Genomic DNA, 18,483 nt, shown 5'->3' with positions numbered 1-18,483 from the left:
GAGATTATTATTGTCGAGAACTGACATCATCAGAATTTGAATAATTAATCAGGACTTGACTAATCCAGCAAAAGTGAAAATCACAAGGAGAACCCAAAAAAAAAAAATCCCAGTATCATGAAATCAGCTATGAATTCCACATTTAATGACTTATTGAGAATGAATTGATGACATCAGGAGTACTGTGATTACTTGAGTTCAAGAGCAAGGCAGCTATTCTGCAGTCTGAGTGTTTTAAGACACCTGTGAAACTACTAATATATGGAAGTTGTCCCTTATGTCAAATTTGATTGGAACAAACATTTAATACAAAAGAGATGTAATTTTGAATTTTTCTCTCACTTCTATTCTATTGCTACCTCGACAAGTCTCTCAGTGACTGATTGCCTCACTTTCATTGACATTAAGAAGAAAAAAAAAAAGGCTATTTTCCCCATGTTGCATATTGATCATCACTCTGCCTGTGGTCCTCCAGCAAAACACAACCCTTCCAATCCCCTTTATAATAATCCAAGAGGTGTAACACATGTGGCACAGCATGGCTCACTTACTAGCAGAGGTTAAAAATATATAAATGATTGTGTAGACCAATAACTTATTCTTCTATTATTTGTGCAACCCTGAGTTAGAAAAAAATATCAATTTTGGAGGAGAAGAGAGGATTATTTGAGAATCTTGCATTATTACTATCACTTTTTGTTTTCACACAGAGGACCCACAGTTAGCAGTTCCGCAGTCAATAGGCCTCTGGGTCTCCTTCAGTCATCAAGGAGACAGTTCAACACATCTTTGAAAACTTTGGACAATCTTTGGGCAACAACAGTAGAAGGTGGTCAAGAGTATGTTGGCTGTGTCACAGAGGAGGCTGCAGGTGCAATGCACTGAAAAACATGGGCTGCCAGGCTGCGAAGGAGGGTGGGAGCCACCTGCTATGCTCTTCTGAACATCCTACACAGGCAAAATCAGGAGAGAAGTGCCTTCTTGAGACAGCAATCGAATGTGCAAAAGGAAAGGAGCAAGCGAAGCTAAGACATGGTCTACCCTGCCACCGCTGGGGGCTTGGTCCACTCCAGCTCCTTAGAGGGAGGTTTGTCTTAAGGCACAGGAAGAGATTTCCCTGCACTGCTTCAAGTACAAGTGCTTAACTGCAACTGGCCTTTGTGAGAGGAGCACAGAGAATGAAGGAGGATTTGAGTGATGACAAACCATCTGGCACTGGACAATAGCTGCCAATTGCTACTAAGTTCAATACAGGAAAGCACTATGGCATTCTGAATTATTGGTAAGTTAAATCTATGCCTCCAACTTCTGAGGTCTATGCAGTTCTCTTGCCTTTGGTTGTCCTGACTTAGCTATGCTGGGGAAGATGACAAATCTGGCTATTGTTACACTTTCTGACCTGTAGGTAACTCTTCCCTATGAAATGGTGACCGAGAAACTGAATCAGCTGGACCACACTCACAGCAAACATCTGGAAAAGAACTATACATTAGGGCTTATAACTGAATAACATAATGCAGGAAATACCTACTAACATTATTACTCCCATCTATGAACTAGGGTAAAATCTATATATTAGAGTAAAACTGTTGTTGTTGATATACTTTGACAAAAGGTAAGATGATTAGCTCAGTTGGTTAGAGTGTGGTGCTAATACCAAGGTCACGGGTTCAATCCCTGCTCACTGCAGGGGGGGGTTGGGCTAGATGATCTCTCAAGATCCCTTCCAACCCAAAGCATTCTATGATTCTATGATTAATGCTTATTAAATTTCCATGTGTTTTTCTATACTAGATAGTTTAGATTCAAAAGAGATAGTTGGAAAATAGTTAGTTAGAATACCTTCTGGGTTTTTTTTTTTTTTTTCCTCCTGTTTGGCAAAACATACTCAGTGTTTAAAGCTGCAGTACGAGGGCACTAGTACTCTAATGTAATGTAATATTTATTTATAATTGCATTATTTATAAAACATTGTGTTCAAAGAATCATAGCCATCAAATACAGAAAAGATTTATCCTCAAAAGTTTATCCTCAAATCAGTGTCTATCTGTTTTCTGTAGGAATTAAGAGTCAAATCTCACTTAGAATTCTAAGACTCACAGTCAGCGGATAATCAAATGCTAGGCTTTGACAACTGAGAAGCGCCAGTTACTGCTTCTGCAAGTACAGTATAGATATCTGAATGTCTTCATTCTTATTTTGCCTTCTGCCAAAATGCTACAAACATTTTAAAAATCTACAGCAGACCTGAGGAGCAGCTAACTACACTGGCAACTACCACCTCATATAGTCTCATCGTCTGTTTTTATCTTTTTTTCCTAATTTCATTGTAGAACATTATTTCTATTTACATCATCTGGTGCTCATATATGTCATCCAACTCTTTGATATGTGTATACTTAGCAAATACAAATGTTAACCATATAGCTCTACCGTTCTGGAATAACAACTTAATCTACTGCCCTCTAACGTTGATTTCCTACATAGTTACAAGCATTTGTTTGCATTCTAAATGTACACCTATCTTCTAGAATGTTTCTGCTGAGATGAGGTTCGCAAGGTATTTCTAAAATAATCTCCTGATGATAACTCTTTAGAATCCTTCAGTTTAATGAATCCTGCAAAAGTAACAGAATCAAAGCAAGATTTACACAGATTTACTGGAAGTAAAAAAAAAGGTGAAACACCCAACTAAGATCTCTCATCTGTTCAAAGAGGGAAACATAATCTGTCATCTTTGGCTCTACTTTTTAAGATGGTCTATCTCCAAGCAGATAAATATCATCTGTCTTTCATGTTTGATCAGTTCTATTGTCTTGTACATCAGATGATTTCTTTGTTCATCAGAGTCTTTTAATTTTTAATGATACCATAAATATGATTACCTTGGCACTAAGGACTGTAATTATGAAAAAGAATTTGGTGAGAGGAATTGAGATGCCTGAGCATTAGACAGAGAGAAGTTTAAATACACTAAGGAACATGCAGATTCTGTCTTTTACACAAAATGCCAATTAGTCCAGCTTTAAGTCCTTTTGTGCTCTTATTCAGCCAAGGCTAGGGAAAACCAATCTTTACCTTTTTAGAGATTAGAGTTATATTCAAAAGCAATTAAAATAAAAAACAAATAGTGGGAAAAAACCCCAAAAGATAAGAAAATGTCATTTCAGCCTTTCAGTATCCCAAACGTATGGGAACAATGCATGCTCGAAGTCTTTGTTTAAAATGTCCACAAGCATCATGAATATTGGGTGTGTGAGGACTGAAAGATCCAGGACAGCAGAAAGAGTTTTAATTCAAATAAGACCTGGGTTTTTTCACAGCTTTTTGTCTTCCTCTCAAGAGAATGATGCCACACATGAGTGGAGACAGACCAATAATTCTTTGAAGTAGCAGGACAAACCGTTTTAAAATGCAAAGAGCAGGTTTCTGCACAGAGGATCACAGGAAGTGGTAACATTGGTTTTTCGTCTTTGTGGTTTGCATTGATGCATTACTAGTCTGTTGAGTAAAAGAAAGTTGAGACAACAAAAGTGATCAAACATGAAAGACAGATGACATTTATCTGCCTAGAGATAGTGCATCTTGTAAATTACACCCAACCCCTCTGTCAAAAATTAAAGAGCAGTTTAGGGAAGAGCAGCCCACGGAGTTGCATGGAATTCCTAATGCAACTGATGTCAGGAAATGGCGTTTGGGCATTCTTGTTCCTATTACAACAATAATGGGAAAAGGTCTGCTTCCCTTATTAAATCCCATGGCTCTGAGTAGGCATTAAGCTACACCTTTATTATTTAGCTACACCAAACATACAGAATTTCACATTAACAGAGTATCTGAGAATAACCAATACAGACCAGGAAAATGAGGGCTGGGTTTCAGACCTTTTGAATGTAATTAATTATTCACAAGCTGAAAGCTTCTGAATCAAAAGTAAATTCTTTTTTTTTTCAGAAACAATTGAAGTTGAAATAGTGATCTTTGTCTTATGATGGTAACATGACTGATAATATATCAAGAGCAAATAGATGACCAACCTGCAAGCAAAATATTAGTGAAGCCATTAATGGAATGCTTCACAAAGGCATGGATTAAGGACGATGGTAGCAGCATGTGCAATTGACTACATATTTAGTAGTAGCTAATGATTTTTCGTATTTCATAGAGAAATGGCACATATCATCCTCTGCACATACCATTCTCTACAAGATAATGCTAAAGAATGGAAGTGATTGCTCACTAAGAATTGCTGGTCAGTTAAGTTGCATTAATTTCTCAGCTGCAAAATTCTGATGTTCTCACGTGCTGCTTCCCAGACGTGTTACCAGGAACATGAGGACAAGACAGAGAAACACAAGGGAAAAACTCAGATTGATAAAACTGTGCAAGACAATATCCATGAGTTTGTTAACATTTTGAGGAAGAATTACCCTGCATAGAGACATTCAAACAACATGATATATCAGCATTAGACTTTGATTAGACTCCAGCTCTAACAAGTCTGAAGAGATCAGCTTATACATCGAGACGTAGAAGAGTGTAACAAACCCACAGGCTACATGAAAAACTCAAACTTTATTTCATCCCATTATCACTACTGAAAAGCTTTCTAACAGGGTGCTCTGCTAGACTCAAGTTCTGGAACAGATCACCTGAGGAAGCTGGGGACTCCCCACCACCCTCAAAGAAGATTTAGACAAGCCTCCGTCAGGACAGGATTAATGGATACTGCCTCCACGCTGGGGATATGGACTGATCAGAATCTCTTCCATACTTACTTCATCTAATCCCCATGAAAGGAAATCTTACAGGTAGTTTCTGTTACAAGTTCTTAGATATCTTTTGTTGAAATCCAGTGCAGGGCTGAGCCTGAGCATAGAAACAAAGCCTAAATAAATTATTTTCAAGAACTTAAAGTAAGTAGATAAATATTTTATAATAAACACCTCAAACACTAAACACCAGATTTTATCACAAAGATTACTTGCACATAATATAATCTATTCCACTAACTTACAACTCATCAGTCAGTACAATCAATTATTTATCTACCCCTAACTCCCTCAATTGTGTGTAATGACTTTGTTTAATTTATATTTTCCTAATGTTTGTTGTTTATGTAATGAAATTATTTACCTTTGTACATTGACTAGAAAACCAAGATGAAGAAAAATCATATTCATAGCACTGATAAAACCCTCCTTTGAGGAAGAGTACTCATTCTCCTAAATCAAAATCTCTGACTCCTTTACCCCACTGTAATATTTCAACACCATAGAAATAATCATCTGTGACCATGTTATCCCAGCTGTTCTCTGAACACCAGAGAGGAATTCAAAATCAGTGCAAAATCTTTAGGCTTCATAAACACAGTGCCAACTTCCTTAGCACACTTTCAAATCTCATTAGTGAACAGAACTGCCACAGAAAATAAATGCAACTTTTCCACTGACTACAAATGTAGACTATGCAATGGAGCTCTTGAGCGTGGATAAGTCAGAGAACGTAAATGAGGAAGCTGGATCCAAGAGCTTGGTTTTCATTCTCTTGAATGCAACAGAGGGATCCCTCCCTTGCAGAGGGACCTAGATGGATTGGAGCATTGGACAATGAATAATGGCATGAAATTTAACACGAACAAATGCCGGATTCTGCACCGGGGATGGAGTAACACCGTGCACAAGTATAAATTGGGAGAGGAGTGGCTAGAGAGCAGCTCTGCAGAAAGGGATTTGGGGGTGCTGGTTGACAGCAGGGTCAACAGTCGCATTGCATTTAGAGCTAGTATGGTCTCATCTTGACCACTGTGTGCAATTCTGGGCCCCACAGATTTAAGAAGGGTGTGGAGGTCCTTGAATGCATCCAGAGGAAGGCAACAAAGCTGGTGAAAGGGCTGGAAGGCATCTCCTTTGAGGAGCAGCTAAGGACTTTGGGTTTGCCTAGGCTGGAGAGAAGGAGGCTGAGGGACGACCTCATTGCTCTCCACAGCTTGCTGAGGGGGGGAAGTGGAGAGGGAGGTGCTGATCTCTTCTCCCTGGCATCCAGTGCCAGGACACGTGGGAATCATTCAAAGCTGCATCAGGGGAGGTTCGGACTGGACCTTAGGAAACATTTCTTTACCAAGAGGGTGGTCAGACAACAGGCTTCCTAGAGAGGTGGTCAATGCCCCAAGCCTGTCAGTGTTGAAGAGGCATTTGGACAATGCCCTTAGCAACATGCTTGAACTTTTGGTCAGCCCTGAAGTGGTCAGGCTGTTAGACTAGATAATTGTTGTAGGCCCCTTCCAACTGAAATATTCGGTTCAGTTCTGTTCTGTTCTATTCATTCTGATGCTGGAGGTTCCAAGAATACATCTGCTGCATGTCTGTTTAGCATCTTCTGAAACCCTGTGTCCAACCAAATCAGGAAGACCGAGCCCTGCTCTTGCTTTATATCCTATTTGAATATTCTCCTTTAAATAATGCTCTGCATTTATTATTAGGATTATCAAGCCTAAAGTCTAAACTTTAAAGCATTAAAAGGTACTCGAAACCAGAGTTGCTGTGGCAAAGCATCAATGTTAACTGCCAAGATGTCACTCACGGATCTTAGTGCAGACATAGAATCATAGAATCATAGAACCGTTTAGGTTGGAAAAGACCTTTAAGATCATCCAGTCCAACCATTAACCTACACTACCAAGTCCACACTAAACCAATCAAGGGAAGACTACACTAAAACAAGTCCCAAAGTGCCACGTCTACCCGTTTTTTGAACACTTCCAGGGATGGTGACTCCACCACCTCTCTGGGCAGCCTGTTCCAATGCTTGACTACCCTTTCCATGAAGGAATTTTTCCTAATTTCCAACCTAAACCTCCCCTGATGCAGCTTGAGCCCATTTCCTCTTGTCCTTTCGCTAACTACATGGGAGAAGAGACCAACACCCACCTCACTACAACCTCCTTTCAGGTAGTTGTAGACAGCCATAAAGTCTCCCCTCAGCCTCCTCTTCTCCAGGCTAAACAACCCCAGTTCCCTCAGCCGTTCCTCATAAGACCTGTGCTCCAGACCCTTCACCAGCTTCGTTGCCCTTCTCTGAACACGCTCCAGCACCTCAATGTCTTTCTTGTACTGAGCGGCCCAAAACTGGACACAGTATTCAAGGTGCGGCCTCACCAGTGCTGAGTACAGGGGAACAATCACCTCCCTGCTCCTGCTCCTCTCTTTTTGTGGCATTATCAGTACACTCAAAGAGAGCAGGAAGCGAGAGATGCACTGATGACATTGTAGGTCTGGAGGTACATAAATCTGCTTTATGAATATTTGAAGCAATTTCATGCTGCTGTGTCCCTAGATTTTAGCCATTTTCAACTGGGTTTTTTTAAGCTTGTCTCAGACCAAGCCTATGCATCAGTCTTAGAGCACAGCGTCTTCAGGCTGGTGGAATTCTGCAGAGTGTTTTTGTGATGCAGCCTTGTTCTGTATGACCAACCTGTGCCCCTGTGGGCACAGCAAATGAACTGCTCACACAGCCATGCAAAGGCAGCTTTCAACGACCGTGCAGTTGATTCCATCTCTAGGAATATCTGGAGTTGCAATCAACGCTGGAAAAACCTTCTGCTGTTCTGAAGCAAGAAATGATCTCTAGATCAGACAGGGTATCTACTCACAGTCATGACTCTGAGGGCGCTGTCAGCAAAGTTCACATCCACAAATAGCAATCCCTTAACAATCTTGTTCTTACTTTTTTACTAATACAGATGCAGTTCTAAAACAGCAAATATGCAAAAACTGTAAACTCTGACACACAAACCAATACACCATCTGATTGCTTTACAAATTGAAATCAAAATGCATTTCATGTTATGCCATTGTGCAACTAATGAAGAAATGATGCACAGACAATTCTATGTAGCACTGTTTAAAATTTAGAGCAACACGGGAACTGTAAATGTTATTTTCAGAAAAAAAAAAAAATTCCAAGGTTGAAAGCAGCTGGAACAACACAGACAATCTCTCTGTTACTAACATAAGAAATAAGTACTGTAACAATTACAGCCCCTAAATCAATTTGGCTGCTTTTGACCATGTCCTTTAATAAGGACACAAAATAAGTAATTTTTTATACAGATAATCTCCACCTACCAGCAAGACCTGTTTTCTTCAGATCAGGTACAGACTAGCTTTGAAACATACAATGAAGAATATTTACTACCTCCCTTTCAAAGACATTTTTTTAAATTGCTTATGTGGAACGTTCATTCAGGAAAAAAAAAAAAGTAGAGAAATACTGGAAAATCCTCATGAACTGGAAACCCATACAAACTTAAGGAGGGGCTCAAGGACAGGTGGCCGACTGCAAATTACATAATTTTTGATATATGCCAAGATTGAAACCAGAGGAACACAAACCTCAAATGTATGCTTTGTGGAGGGGGAAAAAAAGGGATGAAAGGAGAGTGAGGAAAAAAGTGGGTTACTAAATCTAGCAGCTGTAGATTTTCCTGAAGCACCACACTGAGAAAATACTTTGCATTGTTACATAAATTTCCCTATAGCAAGAAAAAACACGCAACTACATGCAATCCATATTTATCCCTGAAAAAAAAAAACCCATAAAAGCAAAACAATTCATGACAGTTTAATTTCAACAGAAAGAGACCTGGTGACTGCAATGCACTGAGGGACCATATAGATGTTGTTTTGCATGACCACTTCCAGTGGAAAGAAAAGGACCGAAGCATCAACAGTGGGCAATGGATTGGGATGCTGCAACGAACCACCCTGGGGCCCAACCCTCTCTCTGCTTCCTGCTTTACTGCAGCCGCTTATCCAGTGTACACCTCAGAAAGGGGCTACCTAAGTAAACACAAAGAAAGGGAATCAAGGAGAGGAATAACATAATGTACGTATTACATACTAGTTGTCACAAGCATTATTCTTGGGACACCTACCTTTCCTCCTCCTGTGGGTACTCCTGCTTCACACCTCTTTGGAAGGAGTTTCAAGCTCATCAATGGCAGCCTGGTGCAAACTTCTATTTTTTTGATGTGCCATTTTGGCAAGCTGAGACAACTCATGAACGAGTCAGACGAGCACTAGAGACAGCAGGCGTGTGCCTTTCCCTCCTAAACTCACTAAGTCCAGCTCACTGGACCACACTTGACTCAGGCCTATGTGATTCCATGCCAGGAGTCAGGTATCCAAAATGTGGATGATGCGAGATTATATGTCACAATGTGGGCATTTCCTTGTTTCTGAGGAACAGATTTTCATCCACAGATTTCTTCTCATTCCTTCCATAAGGCAATATGCATATTGTTTTTAATAAATATGCATTTATTAGTATCTTGTTTTAATAACGTAAGTACTATACAGTTAAAAAGTAATGTGTCATACCGTAGTTTTACTTCAGGCAGCACCATGCTTTTATCTGTACAATTACTCTGAATAGGGCTGTATGTTCCTTTGTTAATGCAATTCACTTAGTCATGACCAGATCCCTTAAGTAATACAGGGCGAAATGCATCTGCTGTGTCGTCTGACATAGTCAACATGCTTAGACAGGAAATTACTTACATTGTGGACTAATAAGTTTGAAAGCTCAGTCTCATTACTCAGGAACTATCACTTCAACACTTGACAAAATCCATGAACTATGCCTGGTACCATGGTCTTCAATGAAGACTAAGGAGCTCCAAGCAAAATCCTCACCGTCTGAGCGTGGCTAATGCTGTTGACTTCCAATAAGAGTATGCACATGCAAAAATATTTGCTGGACTGTAGCCAAAATTTAGAAATTATTTTCAAAATTAATAAAGTCAATTAATACGATTAATTAGACTATATAAAGTATTTTATTTTAGTTTTTTAAAAAATACAACATTCTAAAAAACATTTATATCTATAATACATAAAAAGTTATTAAAATCCACGTCAGATATGCAAACATTAACAGATATTGAGAGAGAAGTGACAAATTTTCCAAGAAGTGGGTGGAAAGTGATAACTTCCCTCTTCCAAGAGATATTTTTTAAACTGTGACTTTCACTTGTGTTAAGAATCCATCTGAGATATTAAATTCTGTAAGTGACATAGTGCTGTCTAGACTATTTTAATGCCAAGAGTTTAGGTATCAGAGAATTAAAATTATCACAAACCCACATCTCTGAGTATAATACATCAAAGAGCTGGTGATCCAGCTGTCACCTTGATTAAATATTACTGTTCAGTAGCACTTAAGGATGCCTAGCATTTTGCAGAATAAAAACTCATCATAGTATTAGACACATACATAAACAACAGTCCTCCAAAATGGACAACACCATGAAGCTTTTGCTGCCCACCCTCTATTTATAAGCGAAACACTTTCCAAAGTCTTTTCCTTCACGTGGCACCTTGTCACTGACCACTTAACTGCTGGTAGCACTGGGATGCAGTGGTTTGACTCTTGCTAGTCTGGAGAGGCCGAGTCTAAGACACTGAGTAGGTGACTTAAGCGAAACATATTTCATAGAGTTATTACTGCTTCCTGATGCAGCTGAAAATAATTTTAAAACAAAAAGAAGGTGTAAGAAGTTTAGAGGTTAAAAAAAAAAAAATCATATGACTGCTGTCTCTTTATAGGTTTCATAGCAGAACAAAAGAAGTATTCTAAAGATATTGCAAAAAGGTCTGAATAACATACCACAGAAGCACATGAAAATCAGCATACTCACCGGGAACCAAGTTATTTGGGAGCCAACATAGCAGGTATGGGGCACAGTTTAATTAACCAGCAACACACTGGAGCAACACTGGACAAGCACATAAAGCTGTTCCCAGTGTACCGTGCATTTTCAGGTGCTCCACAGAGAATCACACAATTGAACACAATTCCAAGTGGGAAAAGGAGGCTTGAGAGAAGGGAGCCAAACAGAAAGAAACATGTACAGAAAAGAACAGCAAATATGAAGGAAAATCAAAGAAAGAGGCAGGAGTTAGCAGCAGCATGCTTAAACACCTTAAGAAAATAAAGCTTCTAAGCATTCGATTTACTAGAGCAGTTAAAACACTCCAATATTTTTCTAATATTATTCGTTTAGAATAGATAATAATGCAGCACATACCAGAGATAAAGACAGCTCTTAATAAGAGAGAAATGGCCACAAGACAATCTCTTGATTAAGATTTGATCCACACTCTGGAAAATATTTTATTATCCTCCCCACATAAAGGAGTTAAGGATAATGCTGTAAGAGGAAGAGAAGCACAGAGATAGCTTTTCTTTTTTTTTTTTTTTTAAATATAATGTCAAAAGAATAACTTTCGTTGTAAGAGAGCAGTAATTTTTCTGAAATACTGCTTATTTGTTTGTTTTTAGGAGAGATTGCTAAAAACTTAAGTCAACTAACATATCTGTTTATAGTTACAATCTTACAGGTACCTGGTGGTATCCACTTAGGCTTCTTGTCCGTAACAGGACTTGATGTATGTAAAGGCCTCCCAACTGGTTCTGAAGAACTGGACAACATCTTTTGTGTTGGCTCAGATTTTTGTTCTGTTATCCGTGAAGGAGGAACTACAGGTGACACTTAGTTGGAAAATAAAATTGACCTTAGAAAGATACTCTTCAGCAGAGAAACGATCACACTGCATAAGATGATAGATCATTGTACAGCACAAACTCTCCACACTGAGTGAAATAAAGAGTGTATTACTAGATTGTCACATCTTTAACATCATATATTTATACAGTCAGTCCTGTTACACTCTAGAATTTCAATCCTGGTTTGAAAATAAGCAGTGTAACAATTTCTTGTTGAAGATCTGCCAGATACCAAATTTCTAAGAAGGAAGATTCTTCTGTCAGCTACACAAAGCAAACCATTCCTTGTCATAACTAAAACTAATTTAAACTAAACCTGAAATTTAAACACAGTACTGAGTCAGACACAAGATTAACATCATGACAAGAATTTTTCTTAAGCTATTTAAAGTAAATTTTGTTAGCAACACAGTGAGCAATTAACTCTGCATGCATTTTTAATGTTTTTCACCAAGCGGTTAGTACAACTAGCACTGTTTAGCTATTCTTGAATTAAAAAATCATAAATACAACTTGCAAGAGGAGGCTTTAAGATTATAATTTAAAAAAAAAATATATATCCTCAGATCACTCATTGTTATTTAACCTTTTCTTAAAAGCTAGATATAGTTTAAAAAGAAATAACTTCTGTCAATTCACTTGTCTGCTTTTATTGTAAGGAGTGTTAGCTTAGTATACAGCGTTTTTTCTTTCAGGATTTTTTTTTTCTACTCTCTTCCCTTTACTCTGCTTATAGTAATTTTCATCATAACCTTGCAGTCAGTCTGTCAGCCAAATTTACCTGTTCTTTCAGAGAAAAGGAACTTTTATTATAAAGAAGTCTATTCCAAATTCATAGTACAAACTTACCTGTAGTATTAATCTTGGATTTGGGAGTTTTCTTCTCTCTTTCGGCTGGCATCTTTTGCTTGGTTTTCTTCTTATTTCCTTTGGCCTTCTTCTTTTCCATAGCAAAGTCTTCATCATCACCTTCACTATAATCTGAATCTTCTTCTGAACCCTCACCTACAGCAAGGAAAACCGATGTCACCTCTACAGGAAATACAATTTAATATTACTCCAGGGCCTTCTAATCACATTCTGGACATAAAGAACCAGGATATCTTAAGGATATAGTAAAACAAATTTGCATGTATTTATATGCTGAACTGAGAAAGGAATAGCCTCCATAAAACATTCTGTATTCACAAAATTCTTGCTCTATACTTTAATGATGGAACGCCCTGGTATAAAATGCATACAATAATGATTTTAACAGCAGAATTACCAATATTCCACATGTGCAAGATGAAAAAGTTAAAATTACTTGGCAGGGCTTCTGATTTTTACATATTCTTAGTCATGACTATTTAAAGTGGGAAAACACTATGTCTAATTTCAGCTGTAAGAAAGATTTTATAGATTTATTATTAAAAAAACCCAGATATTAGCAAATCTTAAAAATAGTTCCCTATCAACAGGAATATCTGGATTATTCCCCTGATATTTTATTTCTCTGCCAATTCTAGAAATATTTTCCAATAAACCTTGCAGTAATGAATAAAAGAATGTATACAGACACATTAACCATTGGGGAATGAGAGACAGACATCTACCATATTCTGCAGGCATTCAATACTAGGCTGCTACCAGAAGCAGAGTATGAGGCTAGGCTGACCTCCAATCGGATGCAGCACGGTTTTCTAAGAGTTGAGAAGTGGAGGAAGGAAAGAAGAGAGGCTACTTATTTTTTTAAATAAGCTTAAACAAAGCCAATACTGAAAGTACTAACACCTGACACAACTCCAGAGTCACTGCTTTGATGCAAACCCCAGACAACAACTGGAAAAAAGAACAGAGGTTCTTTAAAGAGACGAAAATTTCCCAGACAAAGAGGGTAGAATAAATTTTTTCTGACATACTGCAGCAAATGCAGAGAAGAAATATAATTTTTGCCAGTTTGGGAAACGTGTATGAATAAGGTCCAATGTTCAGATTTAGTGTCAAAGTGCAATTGAGATGCCGCTAGTATTAAAAGATAATGCTTCAGTAAGGGGTAGGAGGGAAGATACAGTAGAAGCAGTATGCATTTCACTGAAAATATAACCTAAATGTAAGGCATCACATTCAAAGCACATCTAAGGAGAGCGTTTTTATAGAGAATAACTTACTGGATACAGACTCTGGCTCAGAGTCAGTAGCATGCTCTCCGTCATCACTGTCAATGGCCAGTAACTTCTTTTGATGTGCTGGAACTTTAGATGCTGCTGTCCTTTGCCTACAGTCACCCCTAGGTACATCATCATCCATAACCCGATTGAGACCTAGAAAACGAAAGGTGGTCTAATTAATTCAAACTCACAATAAAACTATTCTCCTTCTCAAAAAGCAGCAGGTATTTGAGTCCCCAGAATTCATTTTTGTGATTTTGAAGTAAACTACACAGAAGCATATCATCAGCACTTGTTTTCATGTGATTCTCATTTTACTCTCTTACCTAATACCTGACTTTCTGGTTGTGAAAGTAATCAACATTTATCTCTAATCAAACTAACGAAAGGACAGAAGACCAAAAATAAAACTGGAAAAATGAAAAAGTTTCCAATGGTACAGCAAATGTTTATTTGATACTTAGGCATTATGAACCCATTAAGGAGTTGAGGGTAAGTGTACCTTCTTGAAGAAGTACATAAACTCAGCATCTAAAAACATCAAGTCTGTTGCTTTTTCCAACTAAGTTTTAGAGACCTGTAACAATCTCATTCAGCAGTCCAGAGGTTTTCCCATTTTAAGACTGGGACCGAATTTTTAATGAAGAAATTAACACATCCTTCATCTTCCAGTCTTCACTTAAGATAAAGACTCTTTTTTCCATGTAAATGAAAACCAGAAACCAATGGAAATGAAGAATAAATAAGCTACTTAAATGCATCTTGAAACACTATTTCTGAAAAGACGGAGTATGACTGCTTACCTAAAAGTTCACTGTCTACACTGCAGTTGGAAAAAAGGGGTCTCCTCTGTACATTCTCTGATTCAGTATTCTTATCTGGTTTAGGATCCAGAAAACAAACATACAAAAAATAATATAAAATATTAGTATACAAAAAACACATTATAAAAAGTCAAGATATTAAGAAATGGGAACAGCTAACATTTTTATCTGTCTCTTATCAAACTATATGTTTGGAAGATCTTACAGAACAGTTATTTTTCTCATAGAAAAGAACCAAAAACATAAGAAGACAGGCACTACCTAGAAATTCTCATTTCCTTATCATGACATCTTGAAATAAAACATGACTTTCAACCTATTTCACTATAAAATAAATTAAGTCATGTTTGAATTCACTACATATAAATAAAGAGTGTTGCATTGAACTGTCAAATAACCTTGTTCTTCTGAATTTTGCATCTCAGGGATATTTGCAGATTTTTCCTTGACAGATAAGGCTAAGGCGACTTCCAAATCTCTTTGATAAAGTTTGTCATCCAAGGATATCCTGGGGGAAAAAAAAAAACCCAACAAGCATGCTAAATAATGAAATGATGACATGAGTGTTAATAGATCGACTTCTGACTCACTTAACTTTTTAAAACTCAAATACTTATAAAGAGATTAATATTTCAATACATACTTGTAGCATATCATATTATGACTATTACTTCCTGAAAAGATTTAGACAAAGCACACACTAATACTTAAAAGTATTATGTATTTATGTATATATGTGAACTAATCATTGATATTATCACAGAAACAGGTGATTACATTTGCTTGAAATATCACACTGAAATTAATATTCATACACAACTTTACCACCAAAATAATCAGATTTCTTTTTTTCATTTACACTGTACTTTCTATCAAGCTTTCAATACGTTCTTTTTTAAGGAGTCAAACTTGCCTTTATATTTCTCAGTTTTAGAAGTCCTCAGTAACTCAGAATTGTTATAGTTATTTTGCACTGTAGACATACCAAGACAAGATCAGACATGCAAACTTGTTTCTGCACCTATGCAGGCCACTTGCTGGAGTTTTTTAGAGCTGTAACAAAATAGACGTAGCTACCGAACTCAGGCAAGTTTTCCTGACTCTATGCATAACCACATTATCCCTGATTTGCAACTATACCAATAAAGCTGAAAATCTTTATCACACTAACATGTTAGTTGTTTATTCTCAGCTGCTTAAAACTCTAGGGGGGGGGAAAAAGAAAAAACAAATACTGTTATTGAAATCCAGCTTTACACAGAGTTGACCACACTTCAACATTTCTTACCTTTTACTAGGTGTCTGCTTTTGTGATGGAGTCAATTCTTTGTGTGGCTTTTTTTGCTTCTCTTTTTTCTCCTTCTTTGGTTCCTTGAGCTGTGTTCTGGATTTTTTGCTTGAAGGTGCAGCTATACATGCAAAGTCTTCATCTGTTTGGGAAATAGCAACAAGCTTTAATGAGTTTTCCTATATTCTTCCATATGGCCAAAAGAAGTCATTCAACTTAATTTCATCACACACTGAAAATATACCAAAGACAACCTTTTTGAAATGAATTCTAATTTTAAAGAACACAACAACTATAACTATGCAATCCTTAAATGTATTTTAAATGAAAATTTAGCAAGACCTCTTTTGCGTATGCTTTTATTCAAGTGGTAATGATTTCAATTTTTATTACCAATAAGGCAATAAAGCTTTAATATCCAATGTGTTACCAGATTTTCAATAACTGGAAGTTCACCTTTTGATATGATGAACAGCAATCCGTTATAATAGTAATCGCTGTCATTAAAAAGTTTGAGGTCTTGGTGTTTTGGGAATTGTTCCGCATGACTCCCATTCTTAAAAAATGTAGGCTGCTCCCCTTTTTCTACCATTTTCCTATTGCCTCTTACCAAATACAATGCAATACAATACAATACAAATTCTCCAATTTTCAAAGAAAATTAGAAGGTGTGAAAATTGCCTTTCTTCCAACTGAAGACACTGCAGATCACAGTGCAAAATAAAGAAAAAAAAAACTTCAGTATTCTCTAAATGATGGAGAACCTTAGATAAGATCACTAATGCTTCTGAGAATTTACCCTCTTCTTTAATATTACAAGTGGTCACTTATAAATTAACATCATGCAGCACATTTAAACTAAGAACCTGCATTAATCCCTATGATTCATATGAGACCTTCAACATTATTTACTTTTGCCATCCCCTTCCCACCAATTCAAACTGTTCCCTGTATCCTGCAAACAGCACGGGGAAAACAAAAAAACCCATGAAAGCACACAAATTCTGTAAGAAAAATCCGTAACACCCATTAGTGCTTACAAGTAGAGGACTGTCATGAAAACAAATAGCCTGCCATCTATTTTTCTTATCAATGGAACTCAAAATTTGACTGCTATCTCCTCACCCAAAACCTGTCAGATACAGAGCCATAGGAGAAATGTTAGATCTACACACAGATGATGCATGCCTCCTTTATATTCTGATTTACAATCCTGTGAACTGATAATCAGGAGAACCTGGAGCAACCAATAACCACCGAAAATTGAGGCACTGGGAGAAGCAGATTTTCCTGCAACAAGTCTCAATGTATTCACCAGTTTCCTGTTGCTATTCTCTGGCTTACAGCCATCATATTCTTCTTGAATTAGGATATTTAACAGTGTGCCCAGATTACTTCCAGCGAAAACAGTTAACAGCCTTCTCAATGAACTAATTCATGACAGACACTCTGATGATGTTTTGGGTGGTGACATTAGCGTTTGCCATTTTTGGTCTGTACAAGAATACGCCGCTTACCATCATCTTCCAAATCCCCAAACTGAGAATAATCAACAATTTTCTTGTTCCTGTGGCAAAAAACATACACCATTAATCCTTTCAGATTGAGCACCCTGACTTGCTAACACTTGGGTTTTGGGTACGTCATGTTGTACAAGAAAAAAAAAAGCAACACCTGTTCAAATGTATGTATAACCAGTGTTGCTGCATACAATAAGGTTATTAGGGATCGCGTCTAGATTTTTTTTTTTTTTAAATCTTAAAATAGCAGTGCTTTTTGTTGTTCTCACTGTGGGAGCATCGTTTTCTCTTTACGTGCACGCCGCCTCAGAGCTGCTACCGTGCAACTCGAATTACTGACCTCCCGGGTCCCCTTGGGGCACTTGCACCGCGTTTTCCGCGCAGCCCCGAGGCCGTTTCCTACGTGACGGCGCCGTCGGCGCAGGTATCCTGCCCAGAGGGGGCACGGGCAGGGCTTTCCAGCCCGCCCCTCCGCCGGGGAGCCACCCGAGGGAGGCCACCCGCCGGGGCTGCTCTTCGCGGGACACACAGGCCCCCGCCGCCCGCCCCGGGGAGAAGCCCCGCGCTTCTCTCCAGCTGGAAGGGAAACGGCGCAGGCCCGCCCCGGAGCCCCGCGCTACGGCAGGCTACGGAAGAGCCCAGTCTGGAGGCGGGGGGGCTCTGGCGGGGCCCGGCCCGCACGGCGGCCGCAGGGCTGAGGGGAGGAGAGAACCCGTCCGTCCGTCCGTCCGTCCGCCCGCTCCCTCCCTCAGCCCGCCCGCTCCCTCAGCCGGCAACGGTCGCCGGCGGCGCGCGCGCCCCCGACGCTTTCTAGGAAACGCCACCGGGCGCCCGCGCGCCTCGGGGCCGGCCGGCGCCAACGGCGGCGGCACCGGCGGCTCGCGCGCCTAGCCCCTCGCCCGCCCCCGCCCCCGCTCCGCCCGGCGCGCGGGTCGCCGCACGCACCTCCTGACCGGCCGCGCCATCCCCGCTCCGGGCGGCGCGCGGCGGCCCAGGGCCGCGGGGGCGGGGCACGCGCGCCGGTGACGGTGCTGCTGCCCCGCCCCCTCCCTCCTTGGGCGCCGGCGGCACCCGCAGCAGCGCGAGCGTCGGCCCCGGCACATTCGCCGCGACGCGGGCGGTGCCGAATCTGC

At 39.3% G+C, this 18,483-nt stretch overlaps 1 protein-coding gene across 2 annotated transcripts; it reads right to left on the bottom strand.

The window, feature by feature from the left end:
* Positions 1-9,922: 9,922 nt before the first annotated feature.
* On the bottom strand, positions 9,923-18,321 carry RAD51AP1 (RAD51 associated protein 1). 2 transcript variants are annotated; one of them, XM_075723597.1, is made up of 9 exons: positions 18,296-18,321; positions 17,348-17,397; positions 15,831-15,972; positions 14,941-15,050; positions 14,522-14,596; positions 13,719-13,871; positions 12,418-12,573; positions 11,407-11,553; positions 9,923-10,521 (listed from the first exon to the last, which is right to left on the bottom strand). In XM_075723597.1, the coding sequence occupies exons 1-9, from the start codon at positions 18,313-18,315 to the stop codon at positions 10,394-10,396; spliced, it is 981 nt and encodes a 326-aa protein (XP_075579712.1). In that variant the 5' UTR covers positions 18,316-18,321; the 3' UTR covers positions 9,923-10,393. The 2 variants fall into 2 exon arrangements, with proteins under 2 accessions (XP_075579712.1, XP_075579717.1); XM_075723602.1 differs by lacking the exon at positions 14,522-14,596 and having other exon boundaries at positions 11,407-11,541.
* Positions 18,322-18,483: the final 162 nt, after the last annotated feature.

Source organism: Pelecanus crispus, chromosome 1 (assembly GCF_030463565.1).
Source record: "Pelecanus crispus isolate bPelCri1 chromosome 1, bPelCri1.pri, whole genome shotgun sequence".
NCBI lineage: Eukaryota > Metazoa > Chordata > Aves > Pelecaniformes > Pelecanidae > Pelecanus > Pelecanus crispus.
The sequence above is the reverse complement of the archived record's forward strand: the minus strand, read 5'-3'. Positions and strand labels throughout refer to the sequence as shown.

What these genes read in the sequence shown, in the direction of transcription:
- RAD51AP1 (XM_075723597.1), bottom strand. Translation starts at nt 18,315, where the DNA reads ATGGCGCGGCCGGTCAGGAG. An exon ending in TGGGGATTTGGAAGATGATG is followed by an intron (nt 15,973 to 17,347) that starts GTAAGCGGCGTA and finishes TTTCCCAAACAG; the next exon opens with ATGAAGACTTTGCATGTATA. An exon ending in TGTAGACAGTGAACTTTTAG is followed by an intron (nt 13,872 to 14,521) that starts GTAAGCAGTCAT and finishes TTCGTTTTCTAG; the next exon opens with GTCTCAATCGGGTTATGGAT.